Consider the following 22994-nt stretch of genomic DNA (forward strand, 5'->3'; position numbering starts at 1 on the left):
AGATGAGAGACTCCAACAAAATTAATTGTTTGGTTTATAACTATCATTTTTAACATTACGTCAACAGTGGTGAGAACATAGAAACAAGGCGAGGCCATTTAGCCCCTGAGCTCTGTACCATCATTCAATGAGATCATGGCTGACATGACCTGACACCATATAACCGTCTTAGGCTCAGATCCCTTAATACCTTTGCTTAACTAAAAATAATCTACCTCAGATTTAAAATTAACAACCGATCCAACATCTACTGCCACTTGTGTAAAAGGGTTTCAAATATCCACCATCCTTTGTGTGTGTATGTGCTGCCTAACATCTCTCCTGAATGGTCTGGCTCTAATTCTCATGTTACGCTGCCTGGTTCTAGAATCCCCAACCAGTAGAAATAGTTTATCTACTCGTTTTTTTAAAACCAGATAATATCTTGAAAACTTCGATTAGATCAATCCTTAATTTCTGAATGCTGGAGAAAATAGGCCTAATTTGTATAATCCCTCCTTATAATTTAACCCTGAAATGCAGGCATCACTCTTGTGAATTTACATTGTGTACCCTCCAAGGTCAGCATATCCTTCCCAAGGTGTGGTGGCCAGCTTTGCTCACAGTACTTCAAGTGGGGCCTCACCACGGTTTGTATAACTAGAGCATCAATTTTGCATTTTTGTACTCCAGTCCTCTAGATATGAAGGCCAGCACTGCATTAGCTTCCTTGACTATTTTCTGTACTTGTTTGTGACAGTTAAAAAATCTTATGCGGCCAAACCTCCAAGTCTTTTTGGACGTCCTCTGTATTTAACTTTAAACCATCTAGAAAGTACCCTGATCTATCCTTTCTTGATCCAAACCACTTGCTAAAATTGAACTCCATCAGCCACAGTTTTGTCCAGTCACATAGTTTATCAATACCCCGCTGTAATATTATGCTATTATCTACACTGTCTATCATGCCGCCTAACTTTGGGTCAACTGCAAACTTGGATATACGACTTTCTATGCCATTATCCAAGACATTAATAAACATTGTGAATAACAGAAGCCCCCACACAGATCTTTGTAGGACATCACTAGGCTGAAATAAGATAACTAATAGAACAGACCAGGCCATCACATCCGTCTCAGTACACTGTACTGAGCAGACATTTGCAAATTAGGACTAGAATTGAATTAAATCTAGTTCTTAGCAACAATATGCTGCTCACAGAGGAACCAGTTGTGGTTTCTGTTACATTGTACAATTTTTCACGTGTGTTGGAAAGTAATAATAAAGGACAGCAGCAGGACACACTCTCTCATTGTATTTCTGTATGTGTTTTGCTTGAAAGTCCCTAAGGCTAATTTCATCCATGGATATAACGTGCATAGATTTCAAGCAAGTAAAAGAAATGCAATACCTTCTCCATTGTCCTCAATGGCATCTGCAAAGCCAGAACAAAAGAGAGCAGACAAAAAAATAACTGAAGAAAGTAGAAAACAACTCAACATAACCGAACCAAACAAAACAGAGGAGAACCAGCAAACTGAATTAACAAAATTTTAGGGGGTAAGACGAAACAAGCAGACCACAATGGAACAAAACTGACCAAACTACAACCAAAAGACCAGACCACAAGAGGAAAGATGTTTCTACTAGTGAACCGAAAATGCCTACAATAAATATGGGATAGAACAGTGTGGAGCTGGAGGAGCGTAGCAGGCCAGGCAGCGTCAGAGGAGCAATTTCTGAAGAAGGGACCTGACTTGAAACATCAACCTTCCTGCTCCTCTGATGCTGCCAGGCCTGCTGTGCTCTTCCAGCTCTACACTGTGTTATCTCTGACTCCAGGATCAGCAGATCTTACCATCTCTGATGCCTTTATAAATACATTGGTTTTGATGAGGTGAAGTAATACAGATTTAACACAAACTCAACCTATGTTTGAATGTAGATTTTCCAGTGAATAATCAAGTAGTGTAATTGATTTGTGACGACAATGATGCATCACAATGTTTGGTGGCCTGCCTAATTCATTGGAAATTTGGAAAGACCAATTGATTAAGGTGGAGAGGTCTTAATGTCGAGCAGGCTGAGTGTTTCTTGAAATAAGCAGATCAAACTATAATTAAGGCAATGGAGTTTGACTGCATTTTTAGTCAGAAGCCTGAGCAGTGAGTGAAGATTTACAAACGCTGACAGGATGATGAACAGAGTCCAGCAGAGTCAGTTTACCAAGTAAAAAGTATTCCTGTAGACAAAAGGAAATGTTGAATCTGCCTTGCTGTGAGCTTCCCCTCCTTCATTTCCTGACAGCAATTTATTTTGGATATCTCTTCTGAAGACTATCTGAATGCTTGCCTCTTGTCCCCAGTAGCACCTTTTCTGTTCTGTTGACGAGTCACCGGGCTCAGAATGTTAACTCTGCTTTCTTCCCATAGATGCTGAATTTCTCCAGCAATTTCTATTTTTGTGTCTCCCCACTTCCGAGTCTTATTGAGTCCCGCTGACTTACAAGCATTTTGGTTAAATTTGTCCTTGCTCCCCAGTGCCACTCCCAGATGAGCTAGCAGCTTAGTAGACCACATTCATGCCCAGACTTAAAATCCATTTTGTTCAATTTGAATTACAGACAATTAATGAACTCAAAATTCTGACTTTGTGCTGGCAAATAAAATGACAATGTCTTGCAAATAGTACCATTTAATGCAGCTACATTAGACCAAACAATTGGATTTTTCAGTGAAATGTTTATTTATAGAATACCTATTTTTTGAAGCAAAAGTCTATTCATTCACTCTTATTTTTAAAGGAAACTTTCAAAATGAAATTAGCAAAAATCAGTTCACAAATTCGTTCAGTTCTGTCACAGATTCCAAGGAGAAAGTAAAATAACCTGAAAGTGGAAGTGAATTCAATGACAACACTTAAAAAGAAATTAGCTAAATACCTGAACTGCAAGGACTCATGGAAAGTCTACAGTTACCAAGGAGGGAGACTCAACAACTTTCATCTTTGGTGTTCATGGCACATAGTGGGATCATGTAGAATGACATAATCATGGGTGCAGCACGCCTCTCAAAGGCATATCTATGATATAATGGTATTCATTGAACAGAGGTGACTTTGCTCGCTTGGGAACATTTTCAGGATGGATCACCAATGAATACCTACCCAGTCATTTTCTGTATGGTAAAGTAGGTGGAATGAGAAGGCCAGCATCACCAGAGCACAAAATTCTGCTTCCAGGATGGTTGCAAGCATTACATGAAGGCCCTAAACATCAACCATTGCATCTGATGACAGAGAGACTTGGTTCTCTCACTTGATTCCCAACATGACAATCAGTGGCTTCAACAGCTTGGCAACTGGTGCTTATACCACAAACAACAATTTGTGGTTGTATCTTGATATTTACGACATATCCAGCACTTGTAACACAGCGTGCACCTTATGAATTGGTTTCTTCAGTTACTGACAATACGTAACATATCAAGCTATCCATCCCCAGTGGATTTGATTTACAGTGTTTCCATCCTGTTACATAGGGGAAGAATGTGATGATGTGGAATAGGCAAGAGAATGAAGCAAATTGTAAGTGCCACCCAAAGTGCTGGCAAGAGCATGATTGGCTGAGCGACTCTATGCTGTGTCATTCTTTCATTTGAGAAAGTTGCCTCTGTTGTCTGACTAGTATTTTCCCATTTGTTGAGATCTTGTTGACACAATTGCTGATATTCAGCTAGTTAATTGGTAAAGTTCCTTATGCCTTCTCCATCTACCATAGTTTTATTATTGATGAGGAAATAAACATTGCATTGAAATATGCATCAGCTCTCAATACTGCTTCTTCCTCTTAAGACCAGACGTTAGAATAATTAACTCTACAGTAAAGTGAATTATTCAGTGTTATTTTGAAGACATCTGACTTTAGAATCATATTTTATTAATGGATCAATTTCTTTTGCTTGCAGTGGTTCTGCACTCAAAACCCTTTGCAGAATGAGTGAAAGACTTGAGGAAAGGGGATGCTCACATTCTGCTTCTTAGAGTGTCCAAATCATCAGTGGGCCTTAGAATATCTGTCTTTTACAGGATATTAGTACCACAGTAAACATATATAAAAGTAGATGGATGTCAAGTTCAGAAGATTGAAAATGGTTTGGAAGTAGTTAGAACAAATTTTAATTTCCAACTGGATGTATGTTGTGATATAACATGTGACACATAGGATGTGAGCTTGCTCAGTGAGCTGGAAGGTTAGTTTTCAGATGTTTCGCCACCATTCTAGGTAACATTATCAGTGAGCCTCCGGTGAAGTGCTGGTGTTATGTCCCGCATGTGACACATAGGGCTGGATGTCACACTTACTGCGTGGTTAGAAGGGGTGAGGAGGAGCATGTAAAATACAGTGGTTGCCTAAAGCTGAGCCCCAACCTAACCAGGCTGCAATTTAACGAGCAAGTGGGGTACTGAGCCATTGGGTAGCCTGCTATCAGGCCAAATGAGGCCATTTCATGAGATAACAAGGTGTACAGCTGGATGAACACAGCAGGCCAAGCAGTATCAAAAGAGCAGGAAGGCTGACATTTTGGGCCTAGACCCTTCTTCAGAAATGGGGAAGGGAAAGGGGGTTCTGAAATAGATAGGGGGAGATGGAGAGGCGGATAAAAGATGGATAGAGGAGAAGGTAGGCGGAGAGGAGACAGACAGATCAAAGAGGCAGGGATGGAGCCAGTAAAGGTGAGTGTAGTTAGGGAGGTAGGGAGGGGATAGGTCAGTCCAGAAAGGACAGACAGATTAATGGGGTGGGATGAGGGTAGTAGGTAGGAAATGGGGGGTGGGGCTTGAGGTGGGAGGAGGGTATAGGTGAGAGGAAGAACAGATTAGGGAGGTGGGGACGAGCTGGGCTGGTTTTGGGATGCGGTAGGGAGAGGTGAGATTTTGAAGCTGGTGAAGTCCACATTGATACCATTGGGCTGCAGGATTCCCAAGTGGAATATGAGTTGCTGTTCCTGCAACCTTCGGGTAGCATCATTGTGGCACTGCAGGAGGCCCAGGATGGACATGTTGTCTGAGGAATGCAAAGGGGATTTGAAATGGTTCGCGACTGAGAGGTGCAGTTGTTTAGTGCAAACCAAGCGTAGGTGTTCTGAAAATTGGTCCCCAAACCTCCACTTGGTTTCCCCAATGTAGAGGAGGCCACACTGGGTACAGCGGATGCAGTATACCACATTGGCGGATGTGCAGGTGAACATCATCTTGATGTGGAAAGTCTTCTTGGGGCCTGGGAATGATGTGATGGGAGAGGTGTGCGGGCAGGTGTAGCACTTCCTGCGGTTGCAGGGAAAAGTGCCGGGTGTAGTGGGTCTGGACGGGATTGTGGAGCAGACAAGGGAGTCACGAAGACAGTGGTCCCTCCTGAAAGCAGATAAGGGTGGGGAGGGAAAAATGCCTTTGGCGTGGGGTCGGATTGCAGGTGGCAGAAGTGTCGGAGGATGATGCGTTGGGTCTGGAGGTTGGTGGGGTGGTATGTGAGGACAGGAGGAATTCTGTTTTGGTTGTTATTGTGGGGAGGGGTTGTGAGGAATGAGTTGCAGGAAATGCGGGAGACACGGTCAAGGGTGTTCGCGGCCACTGAGGGGGGGATGTTGCGGTCTTTAAAAAATTCATGCCAATTCTTGCCCCCTTCAGGGCCTCATCCTTACTGGGACAGAACCAGCAGGAAATTGGGTGCTTACTGTGGAGACGATAGAGTTGAATGCAATTCGGAGGTGGCCATCGGGGTGTACGAGTGCCAAGGCGGGCTGGTTAGAAGTTCAATTTCAAATATCTGTGACTTTGGCCCACACCAATAATTGAGGACAGTGATGTACATATTGGTGTTGAAATATACATGGATCTTTTATTGAAGGGAAAAGGCCTGTTGTGACAGGAAATGTGAAGACAATAGTTTAGTTGTAGGAAGGTATACTAATTGGAATATTATTTATGTAAATCTATACATTAACATAGCAAATGACATAATATTTTCACTAGTCAACCTGCAGAGCCAGTAGCAGACATGTTGGGGACAGCATGGTGGCTCAGTGGTTAGCACTACTGCCTCACTGTGCCAGGGACCCAAGTTCAATTCCAACTTCAGGTGACTCACTATGTGGGGTTTGCATATTCTCCCCATGTCTATGTGGGCTTACTCCAGGTGCTCTGGCTTCCTCCCACCCTCCAAAGCTGTGCAGTGTAGATGGATTGGCTATGCTAACTGGCCTAAGGATATTAAGGTTAGGTGGGTTAGATATGGAAATACAAGGGAATGGTTCTGGGTGGGATGCTGTTCAGAGGGGCAGTGTAGACCTGTCAGACCAAATGGCTTGTTTCTGTGCAGTAGGGATTCTATAAAATCTCACACTACAGTTTTGTGTTCAGTTTCTTTGCTGGCCTTTTGAATGAGTTGATCTTAGTCTGAAATCCAAAAAGCGTGCAGAATGTCCGATTGCACTTTTGTAAGGTTTTCTGAGGCCAACAGTTTTTTAAAGGAGATTTTCTCATGTGTTTCTTTATTTCATGAGCATGTCAAACTCTTGTCACTATTGGTATATGGTTCTGTGATCTGGTACATTGTGCGCACTGGGTGAATCAGCATGGAGGAGGGAATGGAAAGAGTTATGCAAAGCATATAGAAGGTATAGTGAGGTTATTAGGGGACATGGGAGATATGAAGGGAGTATGTGTAAGCCCTTTAAAAATATTCTTTCAAGAAAGTCCCAAACCGATAAACTGTGGTTTACGATTTCTCTCAGGACTATGAGTCCTTAAGAAACTGACTAGGCTCCGTGGTAATTATTGTTTACGAGATTTTTGCAGTGAACCACCTCCAATGAGTTTTATCCTGTGCTATATATTGACAAAGGTGGTACATACTATGAGTGGTGACAGTCAGAGAAAGTACCACAGTGAAGATCCCTCAATGGAGCCAACCAGGTTGGGAGTGCAGTGCTCAAATTTGCTACACACACTATTATTCAGCACCAGCAAAACATGTCTAAAACAGGTACACGAGTAGAATCTCAGAATCAGTTGTGTCTACCACTTTTAAATGTTTCTAAAGTTGGCAGAACTCCATGAAAATCCAGGCCCAGTTGTCCACCCTTACAGTTTTCCCTGCATGGGCTGGTGGTAGGATGAGAGGAATCCTTCATTAATGGGCTCCCTCTAAGATCTAACCACCTTATCTTATCCTATCCACCCTAACCCCTTGCTGCAGCCAGCCCATTGGCCAATGGCCAGCTGGCTATTCAATGTCAATGTCTGTGGGCAGCTGTCCGTAATGGACGGCCACCTAATTAACTCCATAATAAGTCATGGTTAATTTTGCAACCATGAACTCTGCATCACTTGGTGTTTTTGGTGACAGCATTATTATGAAAATCTGCTGGCTGATACTTTTCAGCTTTTATTTTATAAATCAAAGATAAACTAAATCAAAGAATCACATTGAAGACAAAAAAAATCTGAAAATTATTTCCACCAATAAGATAGACCACAACACAGCAAACCTCACCCAAAATGTTTTTCAGGGTTGCATACTGTTTGCCAAATTGTTGAGTCAATGGATTTTTTTCCTGAGCGAGTGGTCGAGGCATTGAAGAAAACCATAAGTAAGAGAGTGTGAGAAAAACTATGATTTGAAAGTTAGGTTCTATTTAGGAGAAGTATTTACCTTTACAACTGTACACTAGGTCCCCACATAATATTAATTTATTTAATGTTACTTTATTTCAGTGTAGTTAATAAAGTAGCCAGTATAACTATTTAATCATTTGTCAGTTTCACTTCATTATCATTTGCCAGATTTCCTGTTCACATATCCATACACCCAATGCCTCACTCTCATCCTCAGTTCCTCTCCCTCCACCCCTCACCCACTGACTCTAATTCTTAGGCTTGCCCCTTGCCCTAATCCCAGCTGCAACTCACCTTCAGGCTTTGTTCCCCGGGCCTCACTGCACCCCAGCTTTGCTACCTGCAATTCCTGGCACTGCTTCCTGCCCTTGCCTCCTGTCCTTTGTTCTTACCCGAGGTCCTGCAATTCCTCTCATTGCCCATTCTTAAACTCACATTGAAGCCCTGGGCTCCAATTGCTGGCTGTTGGTCACTGCAGGTAGTCTGGGACTCAAACTGGTACATCACTGGTTAGCTTCTGCCACTGGATGAAGGTTGATCTATCTGAAATTACTGAATGGTGAGTGTATTTTTTCCCTTGTATATTATATTTCTTTATATTTGATGATGTATTTTGCTCTGTAAGTTATTTCAACTAGGAATGCACAGTTTTGCACATGTGTGGAACATTATTTGAACTTGTATGTGCATTTCCTCCAATAATATACACCCCAAGGTATCCAACTAAGGCTTTTTAACATTGATTCCAATAGGAACCCCTGATTCACTTAAAGTCATGATTTTCAGGAATGCAACCACAACTCAAAATGAGGACATACTGTATGAATTGGTTTAGTACTTCCTATTACAACACAACCAGAGTTGCCAAATCTTTAATATTTCAGTAAATGACCAGCATTTCTCATTCTCTTTCCTGCTCCCATGTTGACTGTGCGCATAACTACAAAGATGGTTTTTCTAGATTTTTCTGACTTGCCGATGAACAGTTACTGGCATCCAGAGATTTGTGAATAGAATGAGTTGCCATTATTTTTCATTTCAAAATTGCAAATATTTGCTGACAGCTGGAATCTCTAAATTACCATTTGGTCTGGATTATAGACATGTGCTGAAAGTCAATGGCAAGTGAGGCAAAAATAAGACGGAGCAAGTGAAGGCCGCTGGGTTTGAATTATTGAAAAGCTTGAGGAAGAACTCAAGCCAGGTTATAGATTGCTCTGACGGATCTGTATTCCAGAGCGTCACACATTCACTGTTTTCCCTTGTCATTAATAATGTCGCCAAAACCTTGTTGCCTCCTGTCCTGATGTATTTCTAATTGTATCCCAGAGATTAATACACTTACTGTTCTGTTCTATTTCTGTGTCTCAGGGACTATTACTTGCTGAAAGAATCAACTGACTGATTTTTTTTATTGAGTTACTGTCAGGACTGTGCTGTACAGCTGTGGAATTCTCTTAACTTATTCCAAATAAAATTCTTGAAGAGAAGAATGTTGAGTTAGTATTGTGGGATTCAAACCCAACTCAAGCAAGTGGAAGAATAATGTACTGAGCTGCTGCACATTTCATCCTATTTATACTCAGCAAATTATTGTCAGCTACTGTGCCATGGTATCCATTGTTTTAATTCCACTATGAAGCGGCTGAATGCAGCTGCAGAGCAGCGGATGCCATTTAATCGAGTGTAAAACCACTTCTCTTATAATCAAGTATTCAGAATAAATACATTAACTCTCTAGTCCATGAAAAATTGCAAGTGAATATTTCTATTATCAATTAATTTTTTTGAGTGAGATTCAAAAGCACTGGGCTTACCATGGCTCAGAGTAGCTTCTCACACAATCTTCCACACTTCATTTCATTAATAATGAAACCAGGTTTTCAGGTGTATTTATTGGAGAAATTGCATGACCAGAGAGGAGGAAGTGTTCACCACTGTTGGGAACTCCTGGGATAAGCATCTCTGGCATTGTCTTCAAGGCCCAGATGCTCACCACTTCACATGCTGTAGGCAAGGAACGATCCCTCATATTGCAGACTGTATATGTAGGACATATACCAGAGGAAAAGAAAGCTCACTCCCACACTTCACTGACAGGGAACTGAAGGTGTTGGTGGATGGGGTAATGGAGAGAAGAGTAATTTATTTACCAACAAACCCTGATGCCATAGCACTGGGTGCAGCCTACCTGGACCCAGATTGCAGCCCAGGACAATGCTTTGCCTGGGGTTACTGGGGGCACCCGACAGTTCAGGAAAAATATAAATGATCATTTACAGGAGTAAGTGCCACCATTTTCTCTCTGTTGCCTCACACTATCTCTGCCCCTGCACACACATCTCACGGGGGACCAAGGACTACAATTTTCACTACTACATGCATCATGTGCACTCAACAGCTATTATCCAGCTCCTCCACCTCTCAAACTACTAAACTTTCCTACCTCGACTCATTCACCAGTTCTTCTGCTTTTTTTATCACCATGCACTCTTCTTCCATCCATTTCCCTCTTTCACATCCCAATCTTTGACTTATTGAAGAGAAAATTTGCCCAGAACTGGTCAAGAGGTCTGAGCTCATCAGGAGGTTTGTGGACACGGGGAAAATGGGGAGTGGAGATTTATTTGGAACAGATGACTAGCTTTCTTTCTTCTGTTATACAGGCACTAGCAACACCCAGTGAACCTTTTCAAAGAGGTCAGGGCTGGAGACTTTCAGCTCCAACTCTCAGCAGGAAACTGTTGAATTCTCAGAGGATGCACTGACAAAAGGTTGAACCTCGCCCTTGGCCAGCTCAGAGACAATCGCTACCGTTAGTTCTTTTTCTCGATGTGTGTCAGGTACAGAATCTGGTGAGTACTTCATTGGCGACGGCAGGTAGTTTGTCAGGGGTACTTGGTAAGCAGATTCGAAGGATAGAGGAGTCTACTAACATGATGGGTACTGAACTGGCTCCTTCATGGATGTATCTGCTTGTCTCCAGGGACAGGGTAGCAACCTACAGGGAGAGCGAGAGACAGCTCCCTCAGTATCTGCCGGTTATGTGCACAGATCTACACTCCATCACTCAGGTCACAGGTGCTCAGTATCATTGGCAGGAGAAATGACACACAACTCCCCAGAAGTGTCTACTCCGGACACCCCTGTGGCGCCTGATCTTCCTCCTCTCCATTCACTGGGATCACAAACCTGCATTGGTTCCGGCTGAGAATGAGCCTATGTGTCGGCAACAGATTTCCACCAGGGCAGGGTCCTCTAAACCCAAAAGCACCAGGGCAACTGCTCAAGTCTTCCAGATCAACATGGTCAACCACATAGCAGGCTCCCTCCAGCCTAGCTGCAGAAGTTGGGACTATACTTACACTTAATAGGAAGCACTGAAAGAAGGGGCACAAAAACATCTTTTTAAATAACTGTTTAATTTTGTAAAGCTACATTTACCTGTTGTTTATGAGTCTCCTGTAGTACAATTTTCACTGTCTGACTTGGTTAAGTCACACTCCTGTGAGAGATGAGCAACCTCTTCAAACATCCCAAGAATGAACGATGTTGCAATGGTCAAACATTGCCCATCTCTAACAAGCAATCCAATCCTCAACAGCAGATAGCCTCATCGTTCAGGAATCCTCCAGCTATGACATTGATGACTGGAGCCAAAACAGTACACTTGAATGTGGACAGGCTGAGGCTAAATGCTTTGGAAATTTTGGAAATTCCCATGCGCTTGTTAGCGGTACGGCCTCCATATGTAGAGGCCATGGAGATTTAACATGACCAGTTTGAACACTCTCTTCCGCAGCTTCCAGTACTCTACTATTCAGTGAGATGTCCCAGCTTGCGATCTACAATTGTTCCCTATCACCGACACCATTCTCTGGGGCAGTCAGTGGCACAATCTGGAGTCATCAATTAAGGCTTGCACGGAAAATCAATAAAATGTTTCTTGGCATTGAGAATCGGATTCATTCAGATCAGGGTGGCTCAGTGGTGAGCACTGCTGCCTCACAGCACCAAGGACCCAGGTTCAATTCCAGCCTCAGGCGACCGTCTGTGTGAAGTTTGCACATTCTCCCTATGTCTGCGTGGGTTGCGTCTGGGTGTTCTGGTTTCCTCCCACAGTCCAAAGATGCGCAGGGTAGGTGGATTGGCCATGCTAAATTGCCTTTGGTGTTCAGGGAGGTATAGATTAGGGGGATGGGTCTAGGTGGGATGCTCTGAGGTTCAGTGTGGACTTGTTGGGCCAAAGGGGCTGTTTCCACACTGCAGGGATTCTAATTCTCTCAATGACCAAATAAAATGAAGCACAGCCCCAATATTGAGTTGCCTGCTTTTCCCAGACTCCAAGGGTTGTCCCCTGACAACATATTGGCCAATGCAGCAACGCTGTTTTGGCAGGACATCCCTGCATGATCACAGTCCACTAATTTCCCAACTTGTGCCTCCAGAACCACAGCAATATGGTCAATTTTTAAATGTAACCTTGGCAACAAAGTCCTGATAATGGCAGCATCTTGTGAACAAATTTTGTAAAAAATGCATAGAAATAAGGTAGAGGCTATTCAGTGGCACAATCTGGAGTCACCCAATTAAGGCTTGCATGGAAATTCCAGAAAATGTTTCTTGGCATTGAGAATCTGATTTGTTCATTCTCGCTGTATTTTTCCAAGGTTTTCACCAATGCTTGTCATTTATACATGAGATGCCTGGTTTGCTTCTGTAGCTGAGGAACATTTACCAAAGTAAATTGGAGCAAATGTTTAAATCTTTTAAAAAAAACTTCATAAATTAATAAAAGCCTAAACTTTCAAATTAATTTTAAATAAGTTAGATGGTCAAAAGGCATGAAGTTGTGAAATATTTAAGATTTTGTGAACTATTAATCATAAACCAATTCCAACTTTTGCCAATATCTCACTTTAACTGTGTGCTACAAACTCTTCAAAAAAAACTTCTTCAATGTTTTGAAAGACATGTAATTTTATATAGGTCTTTCTGAAGTAACCAAGATCCTTACAAACATACTTATTGTTCTTATAAATATAAATACTTACATACAAAACAAGTAATGAACACACACACTACTGGCAACAATTACTTTCATTTGGTGAATATCTGATAAATTAACGTGGACTTAGGAGAAGAACCCTTTTCTTTCTTGGGGAAGTGATAATCTTGTGGTATTGTTGCTTACTTATTAATCCTGAAACTCAGGCAATATTCTGAGGTTGCAGGCTCAAATTCAGCCACAATAAATGGTGGGACTTGGATTGAATAAATATTTGGATCAAGCATTTAATTATGATTGTAAAACCACTGCCAATTATTGGAGAAAAGTCATCTGGTTCATTAATGTCCTTCAGGGAAGGAAAAGGGTAGCTTATGTGTGACGCCAGAGCTACAGCAATCAATTACTGTGTTGTGAATGCTGTGAGCATTTAGATCTTTTGATATTATTCCACATTCTAAGCTTAGTTAATACTTGCTTTTGTTTTGCACCTGATTTCACTTGCCACTTTTCTGCTTCATGTAACCAGCTTTATGATCTTCCAATTTGAGCTACTCCTCAAGCTTTCCACCTCTTGACTGCATGCTGGTTTAAACTCTTCCCAATAGCACTAGGATTCCCTGCCAGAATATCAGTCCCAGTACTATGATTGTGTAACCCATTCAGCTTATATAGTACCCACTGCTACAGAATCAGTCCCAATGCTTCAGAAATCTGATAGTCTCTTTTTAACACCAATTCTGCAACCATGTGTTCAACAGCCCAACCTTCCTTTTTCAATGCTCACAAGCATGTGACTGGTAATCCTGACATTGCTGCTGTGGAGGTTCTACTTTTTACTTTTCTTCCTAACTGTCTAAAACCTGCTCACAGGACCCCATCCCTCTTCCTACCTATGTCGTCAGTACCAATGTGGACAATGACTTCTGGCTGCTCATCTTTCCTCAGACGGATGTGCTGCCGTTGCGTGGTACAATGGAGGCAACACACCATCATTTTAAATGTTCAGTACTGTGGGCTGATCCTCTGACTGTGGAATCCTCTATCAAGATTGTTCTTCTACTCTTGATCCTCTCCTTCTGTACAGCTGAGTTGTCTCTGGTGCCACAGACTTTGATCTGGCTGCACTCCCTGAAGATATATTACCCTCATCAATAGCCAAAGCATTGAAAACAACTGTATTAACAATTTGGATTATGAATAAGTCACATCTAAGTTATTCCCCCAAACAATGTTATCAAATTACCAAACAGTACATATGAAAAAGCAGCCAGGATTGGAAGATAAGATGAACGCATGTATCCAAGGACTGAGCCTGCAAAGATAAAGACACTGTCTAGCCTTTCTCAGGACAGTGGTCCATGGTGAGAAACTACCTGTCAAAAGAGAAGAGCAAACACCATGCAAATATCACAGCTCTGAACAATCCTCTGACTTAAGTCAGTTGAGTCAACCATATTGCTGTGGGTCTGGAGTCAAATTGTAAGCAGATTCGGTAAGGATGGCAGAGTTCCTTCCCTAAAGGCCAGTGGTGAGCCAGATAGGTTCTAACAACAACTGTCAAGAAGTTAGATGGTTGACAGCTGTTTATTTAAGATTTTTGTTGAATTCAAATATCACTATCTGCCATTGCAAGGGAGTAATGAGTGACAGGGCAAAAGTTGAACTTCTCCTCAAAGAGGAGGTAACTTATTTAAAGGTGGGAAAATTGGCTCTGAAGAGATAGTGAGATAACAAGATGCAGAGCTGGATGAATATAGCAGGCCAAGCAGCATCAGAGGAGCAGGAAGGCTGACGTTTCAGGCCTAGACCATTCTTTGGAAAAAAATTTTCTGAAGAAGGGTCTAGGCCTGAAACATCAGCCTTCCTGCTCCTCTGATGCTGCTTGGCCTGCAGTGTTCATCCAGCTCTGCACCTTGTTATCTCAGATTCGCCAGCATCTGCAGTTCCTGCTATCTCTGAAGAGATAATGTTTTTATTTAGGCTTTGATTGCTGAAGTTGTCACCAGTGTCTTTATCCTATCAAAAGGTTCACTATGTGCCTTTCACCACGTCCCATGAACTGCCTTCTATAGGTGACAAAGGCAGAGAAATCAGATAAATTTGGAAAATCTGTTTCCCCTTTGTCATTTCAATATATAAAGTCACTAGCAGCATGGCAGAAATGGGAGAATGGGCTTGGTAAATGTAGGAATGTAACAGTTGACCTCTCATACCAATTTTCCTTGATATCCTCTCTTAAATTCAAATGTTGGATCTTTTGTGTTTGGTGCAGTCTGTCATTCATATGCAAGGATATTGCTATTTTGGGAAAGTTACTGATGCTGACCAAACCCATAGAACCACAGTTCTGAGTTCTGAGGAAGGGCCACTGGACCTGAAACGTTAACTCTGTTTTCTCCTTTACAGATGCTGCCAGACCTGCTGAGCTTTTCCAGAAACTTTGTTTTTGTCCATAGAACCACAGCCCAAGAGGGTAAAGAATTTTTCAGGAGAGGACTACAGAAGTAAAACAATTCTGATTTATTGTTTAACAAAACATTTCGCTATGACTTCCTGATAAGTGAATGAAATGCCACCGAAATGGAATTGAGTTCATGTGACAATCCAATTTGATGGCTACCAGAAATGAATAAACAACAGCACCAACAATAAACAATTTGGTGCCAAATCCCTGCAATACTTTCAGGAAACTGCTCCTTTGATTTCACTCTTAACATTAATCCCTTTAGTGACATGTTTTCTGCCACTTATGACACACTACATAAGGAGATGGTGTTATGTAATAAAGACTATTATTTGCAAACAGCATTTCATCTCCTGCCTTCCACTTTATCAGTTTCCGGATTCATTAGTAATAATGGAAGGCAAATGTCTTTCTTCAGCTGTTTACTCTTTTATTTTTGATCCATACCATGCACAAAAGTGCAGCTGTCTCTTTCAGGAGTAGATCTGTTTTGCTCAAAAGCAGAATTCAGTGCTCATTTCCACATGATCTTTTACAAAAGTTAAACTATCAGAATAAATAAAAAAGCAGAATATTTTACAGGGCACTAATATTAGGAAAGAAACTAAATTGCTCAAAATTTTGATTATAGAAGGTGAATGGGAAAATCCAAAACTGTGGATTATAAATCATTCATAGTCATTCATAAACCTAATAAAGAATTACAGGTCAGTATTTGTATTCAAAATGATACAAATATGGAACTCGCAGACAAATGGAAAATTTGGAGAAATTAGTATTAATTCAGGTCATCAGTTTTGAGTTCAGGACCAGCATGCGCCTATCAAAATGAAGGATAAGGATGGCAAGATTCAGGAATCTTGGATGACAAGAACAATTGTGATCTTAGTCAAAAAGGAAAAAGAAATATATGTAAGGTTTTGGAAACTGAAGACAGACAGAGCCTCGGAAGAATATCAAGAATGCAGGAAAGAGCTTAAACAAGGAGTTAGTTGCACTAAAAGGGGCCATGAATGGCCTTGGCAAACAGGATTAAGAAAAATCCCAAGATGTTTTATGTGTAAATATAGAGCAAGGGAGTAGCTAGGGAATAGGTAGGTCTACTCAAGGACAAAGGAGGGAATTTATGTGTGGAGCCAGAGGAGGTGAGTGATGTTCACAGTGAGTACTTTGTATTCGTTTTCACAAAGCAGAAGGACATGGAGGATAATAAGTCTCGAGAGGTTGTGTTGATATTCTGAGGCATGTCAATATAAAATGGAGGTGGGGTTGGATGCTTTTTCTTTTATTCAGTCACAGGATGTGGACATTACTGGCCAGGCCAGTATTTATTGCCATTCCCTAGTTTGCCCAGAGTTAAGAGTTCAAATTGCTGTAGGAGTCATATGTAGGCAAGACTGGGTGAGAATAGCAGATTTCTCTTCCATCAAAGGTATTCGTGAACCAGATTGGTTCTCTGTGGCAATCACAGTGGCTTCATGATCATTATTAGACATTTCATCCAAGCTATTTATTGAATTCAATTCAATATCCTGCCATGGTGGGATTTGAACCCACATTCCTAGAACTTTACCTGGGAATCTGGATTACTAGTTGAGTAATAACGCCACTAGGCCATTGCTTTCCCACATTTGCCACAAAGCATTAATGTAGACAAATCTCTAAGACCTGATGGAATCTATCCTAGAAAACTGAGGGAGGTGAGGGAGGAAATTGTTGGGACCCTGTACGAAATCTTTTGTCCTCATTAGTCACAGGAAAGGTTCCCAGAGGATCGGAAAGTAGCAAATGTTCTTTCTTTGTTTAAGAAGGGCAACAGGGATAATTCAGGAAATTACAGGCTGATGAGCATTACCTCAGTAGTCAGGAAACTACGGGAGAAGATTCTTAGAGGTGCTATTTACTCACATTTGGAAGAGTATGGACTTAATAGCAAAAGGCAGCATGGCTTCGTGTGGGACAAGTTATGTCTCACATAGTTGTTTGAAGTTTTTGAGGAAGTGACAAAGATGATTGATGAGGGCAGGGCAGTGGATGTTGCCTACATGGACTTTAACAAGGCCTTTGATAAGATCCCTCATGGCAGACTGATAAGAAGGTGAAGGGATCTATGGTGAGCTGGTAGGATGCAAATAGAATTAGCTTGGTCATAAAAGTCAGACAGCAGCAGTGGAAGGGTGCTTTTCTGAGTGGGGATCTATGAGTAGTGGTGTTCCACAGGGATCATTGCTGGGACAGTTGTTGTTTTGTAACATATATAAATGATTTGGAGGAGAATATAGTTGGCCTGATTACTAAGCTTGCAGACAACATGAAAATTGGTGGAATTGTGGATAATGAGGAAGGTTGTCAAAGATAACAGCAGGATATAGAGAGTGTGGAGACTTGGTGGAGAAATGGCCGATGAATGTTAATCTGGTCAAATATGAGGTGATGTGTTTTGGAAGGTCTAATTCAAGAGGCAAGTATACAATAATGGCAGAACCCTTAGAAGTGTTAACAGACATAGGGATGTAGGCATACAGGTCCACTGTTTCCTGGAAATGGCAACACAAGTGGACAAGGCGGTCAAGAAGGTACATGGTATGCTAGTCTTCATCAGTCAGGGGATAGTTTATAAAAATTGACAGGTCATGTTGCAGCTGTATAAACTTTGGTTGAGCCATGTTAAGAGGCTTTACAGAAATAGTTTACCAGAATGTTGTCTGGTTTGAAGAATATTAACTATGAGGAGAGATTGGACAAACTTGATTTGTTTTCGCTTGAATGTCAGAGGCTGATGGGTAACTTGGTCAAAGTTCACAGAGTGATGAGAGGAATAAACAGAATGGATAGTTGGAATCTTTCTCCTAGGCTAGGAATGTCAATTGCTAGGGGACATAAGGTTAAAGGTAAAGGGGGAAATTTTAAAGGCAATGTGAGGGGCAAGTTTTTTATACAAAGGGTGGTAATTGACCTGTGAGCCTAATATCGATGGTGAGTAAGTTGTTGGAGGTGATTCTGAAAGACAGGCTATACATGCATTTAGAGAGGCAAAGAATGAAGAGGGAGAGTCAGCATGGTTTTGTGCGAGGGAGATCATGTCTCACAAACTTGATTGAGTTTTTTGAGGAAGATCATGTCTCACAAACTTGATTGAGTTTTTTGAGGAAATAGCTGAAAAGATTGATGAGGGCAGAGTGGTAGACACTGTTTACATGGACTTCAGTAAAACCTTTGACAATGTTCCGCATGGTAGACTAATTATTAAAGTTAGATCACATGGGATCCAGGGTGAGCTTGCCAATTGAATACAAATTTGGCATGACAACAGGAGGCAGAGGGTGGTTGTTTTTCGAACTTGAGGCCAGTGATCAGCAGTTTTCCGCAGGGATTGGTAAGGGTTAGGGTTACGGTTCACTTTTGTTTGTCATTCATGCAAACAATTTGGATGAGAATACAGGAGACATGGTTAGTAAGTTTGTGGATGACATTAAGATTGGTGGTATAGTGGACAGTGAAGAAGGTTATCTGAGATTACAAACAGAGCTTACTCAATTGGATCAATGGGCTGAGAAGTGGCAGATGGAGATTCATTTGGAGAAATGCGGGGTATTGCATTTTTGTAAAACAAACAAGAACAGGATGAATACAATTAACGGCAGGGCCCTGGGTAGTGTTGTCAAACAGAGATTTAGGGATTCAGGTACATAATTCTTTGAAATTTGCATCACAGGTAGACAGGGTGGTTAAGAAGGCATTTAGCACGCTTGTCTTCATCGCTTAGACCTTTGAGTACTGAAGTTGAGACATCATGTTGAAGTTGTATAGGATGCTGGTGAGGCCTCTTCTGGAGTACTGTGTGCAGCTCTGGTCGCCCTGCTATAGGAAGGATATTATTAAATTGAAGAGAGTTCATAAAAAATTTACCAGCATGTTGCCAGAAATCAAGGGTTTGAGTTATAGAAATAGGCTGGCACTTTTTTCACTGGAGTGTGAGGCTCAGAGATGAGCAGATAGAGGTTTATAAAACCATCATGGGCATAAATAAGTTGAATAGCATGGGTCTGTTCCCTAGGGTGGAGGAGTTCAAAACTAGGGGACATATTTTTAAGGTGAGAGGCGAAGGTTTTAAAAAGGATATCACAGGCAACCTCTTTATACAAAGAGTGGTTTGTGTGTGGAATGAACTGCCAGAGGAAGTGGCGGGTGCTGGTACAGTTACAAGATTTAAAACACATTTGCATAAGTACATGAATAGGAAAGATTTGGAGGGATATGGATCAAAAGCAGGCAAGTGGGACTAGTTTAGTTTTGGAACATGGTAGGCAGGGACTAGTTGGAGCCAAGGGTCTGATTCCATCTTCTATGACTCCATGGCTACAACTTTATAAATGCCTGGAATGTGCTGCCAGAGGACGTGATAGAAGCTGTGACAATAACAATGTTTTAGAGACATCTTGACAGATACGTGAATAGGCAGGAAATAGAGGGATACATAGATGCAGAATGTTTTAAGTTTAGAAAGGCATCAAGTGTAAGCTCAGGCTTGGTGTAGCAAGGGTGATAATGGGAACTGCAGATGCTGGAGAATCCAAGATAACAAAGTGTGGAGCTGGATGAACACAGCAGGCCAAGCAGCATCTCAGAAGCACAAAAGCTGATGTTTTGGGCCTAAGGGTCTAGGCCCGAAACGTCAGCTTTTGTGCTCCTGAGATGCTGCTTGACCTTATGTGTTCATCCAGCTCCACACTTTGTTATCTTGGTGTAGCAAGGGGCCTGTTCCTGGTCTTTGTTTTTTTAAATTCTATTTACAGGGAAATGAGATAGAGGAAGAACAGAATTGAAGAATATTTTGATGGGCTGACATGAAGTAAAACAGATGGAAGATCAAGTGGAGCAGAAACACTGGACCTGTTTCTATGCTAGTAATTTTTAGTACAAGAGGCATCTTTACTGTAACAGTTGTTTGTTGCAGCACAATTTCACTGCGGACTAACATAATTCAGTGCCAATAAAGTCACTGACAAATAAATTCAAGTATTTCAACAATTCCATTTATTGTATCATATTTGTATATCAAAATTAATTTATACTCAAACATAAGAGTATCACTATGAATTTAATGCTGAGGGTAGGCTCCCTACCGCTCAGGACAAATTTTAGGAGCAAGCCTGCTTCCACTGGGCTGGTTACACCCATTTTAGTTTGTCAAGTGATAGTTCTTTAATTAGTGGCACTTCCACCTATTCCAGGAGAAGGTCCACCTTATTTAGCCACCAAACAATGGGAGGCCACCAGCTCTGCAGCACACAGCATTTGTGGTCACTTCAAAAATTCCATCGGCTTGGAAGGAAGAAGAATCGTGGATGGTCCCTGACTCAGGTAAGCCTGGAAAGTCACTGGGGCCAATGGCAGGTGATGTGTGGTGGTCAGGCATATCTTCACAGTGTGATACTAAATTGGGTGCATAGGAGCAAATCTGTAGGGGAGGGGATCGCTGGTCAGCAAAGAGAGTACAGAAAGTAGGTATCCACACTTTGTTGAACTAGTAGTCTGTGGAACTAAAAGTCCCAGCTGTGCACTGGACATAGGCCACTCATGTCAGCAATTTAATTGAGTAAAGGCTGCATGAAACACTTAACTGGAATTTATTGTCCTGTTGAGGGCATTGATTAAACAATAGGTGGTTAGCTCACCTGATAACTCCCCTGGCACCTGTAAAATCAAGGCAACATGCAGACTGGCTGCGGGTATCTAAAACGGCATAGTGCCCTCATTTACAGGTACATCCACCTGTTTTTTTAATTCATTTTTGGCCAATAAATTTCAAGCCTTTGCATTGTCAATGTTAAATTCAGTTGTTATGTTGGGTCTGTGACACACACTTGTAAAAGTAGACACAACTTCAAGGTGCATAAACAACAATTAAACAAATAATCAATTATTCTGGAAATAAGTTTCCATATTGCTGTGTGGTCTTTATTTCACTCCTGAGAAAAGGTGATTACATTGTAGGCTATTACATTTTTTGGGAAGTCAAAGTTCAGATTTAAGTTACTTAATTTCAATGTTATCTACTTATCAGAAGGTAGCTTCCAGAAATTTTGGCCAAAAATGTAAGGCTCTCTTTCTCTGAGTGGAGCGGAGATGGCTTTTTAATATATTTATGTTTTTCTTTTGAATGGAAAGTGGAGGGCGTTGTGGGGAAGTGCTGAGGAGCAATATTTTATAATTAATCTGTTCAGAGGTGCTTTTACAGATCTCTGGAGTAAGTGGGACTTGAATCTGTGTCTACCAGCAATACTACTGTGCCACAACAATCCATAAACCAAGTGCTTAAGAGAATACTATCAGAGATAATGGGAACTGCAGATGCTGGAGAATCCAAGATAAAATGTGAGGCTGGATGAACACAGCAGGCCAAGCAGCATCTCAGGAGCACAAAAGCTGACGTTTCGGGCCTAGACCCTTCATCAGAGAGCCTCTGATGAAGGGTCTAGACCCGAAACGTCAGCTTTTGTGCTCCTGAGATGCTGCTTGGCCTGCTGTGTTCATCTAGCCTCACATTTTATCCTGCTTAAGAGAATACTGTGGGTCATGTAAACAGGACAGGAAAACCAATACCACTCAATTCCATTGAACCCATTCTTAACAGTCATGATGTAGCAATGCATTCTAAGTGCCATTGCTTATCATCCCTCATGCATTGAAAGTCAAATTTAAGGAAATTATAGTAGCCAGTACAGTAACCTACCTCATATACACAGTGATACCAGCTGCAGCAAGGAATCTCCAATTACTTTTTGAAACTGTCAAAACAAATCCAAATTGTAGGTTCAAGCTGGCAACTTGTTTAGGTGTTAAAAACTCTCTGTACAGGGAATCCTGACATCTAAACAACACTTGCACAGCTTGTGGGCATGATCCTCTGACTTTCCCTAACCTATCCAGCCAGTACAATTGTCTAATCACATTGTCACAGACTAGTCTGTTCACTATTTTAAACACTCCAATTAATGTAGCAGATGTCAATGCTTTCCAGAGTTAAAGCTTCCACTCTCAAAGGTTATTAGAAGAACCTTAGAAATAAGGATCGTAAGCTATGGATTCTTCCAGTAATCTTTTGTTGAATCTTTTCTCAAGCCTTGCAATCATTCATCTTGTTAGTCGGTCAAAATTGGGCACTGTATTTTATATGTGCCTAACAATACAAGTCCTGACATCCACCCTAATCCAAATAAAATTCTGCCCTTGGTGTAGTATAATGAGAAATGTTAATGATCATGTACATGGTGCTACACTGAGATTGACAGTCATACATGTTATCTGGACTCAAACAGAGAAGAATATAAGCAATAGTGAACAGTAACCAGTAATCTGCATATTAGAATATGAAGAAAGTTCTCAGAACTTACTGAGAGATAGTCAGTTACTCTAAGTTGGGACAAAAACAGAGAGGAAACAGATTCAGAGCAGGAGCATTTGAACAAGAGAGAACAATTCTGTAGTACAGATCCTCAAAGAGAACCTACGGTAGGCAAAGCCTATAAGGGAACATCAGTACAATGCTTGTAAAAGCATAAAACATTCCAGCACTATTCATTCAAAGCATTGTAGCAACTTAGGAGACTTCAATATCAGGGTGAATTGAAGACAAATCAAGGCCACAAGCAGAGAAAAGAGAGAGAAGGCTCAGACAGAAGAAAAGGTTGAAAGACTTGCACAAAATAGTGAAAAGGGCAGGGTTGAGCAGGTCAGAAGATTTCCAAGAGACCCAGTCAGTGGAACACTTTTCAAAAAGATTACAATGGATCCCTTTATAGCAAGCTTTTAAAAGTCCTTCCCAAACATATTTAAAAATGATTACAATTTCCGCAGCATTT

At 41.3% G+C, this 22994-nt stretch overlaps 1 protein-coding gene across 4 annotated transcripts in view; it reads right to left on the bottom strand.

Moving 5' to 3' along the window:
* The window catches only part of gabbr2 (gamma-aminobutyric acid (GABA) B receptor, 2), a 935143-nt gene that overhangs the window by 17787 nt on the left and 894362 nt on the right, over positions 1–22994 (bottom strand). For 3 of the 4 annotated variants that reach the window (XM_048520955.2, XM_048520937.2, XM_048520949.2), the window contains one exon: positions 1392–1415. The exons of the other annotated variant lie outside the window; for it this stretch is intronic. In XM_048520955.2, the coding sequence (XP_048376912.1) occupies positions 1392–1415 (24 nt within the window). The remainder of the gene's footprint in view (positions 1–1391; positions 1416–22994) is intronic. 4 annotated transcript variants of the gene reach the window in all.

The sequence above is a fragment of the Stegostoma tigrinum genome, chromosome 2 (assembly GCF_030684315.1).
Source record: "Stegostoma tigrinum isolate sSteTig4 chromosome 2, sSteTig4.hap1, whole genome shotgun sequence".
Classification (NCBI taxonomy): Eukaryota; Metazoa; Chordata; class Chondrichthyes; order Orectolobiformes; family Stegostomatidae; genus Stegostoma; species Stegostoma tigrinum.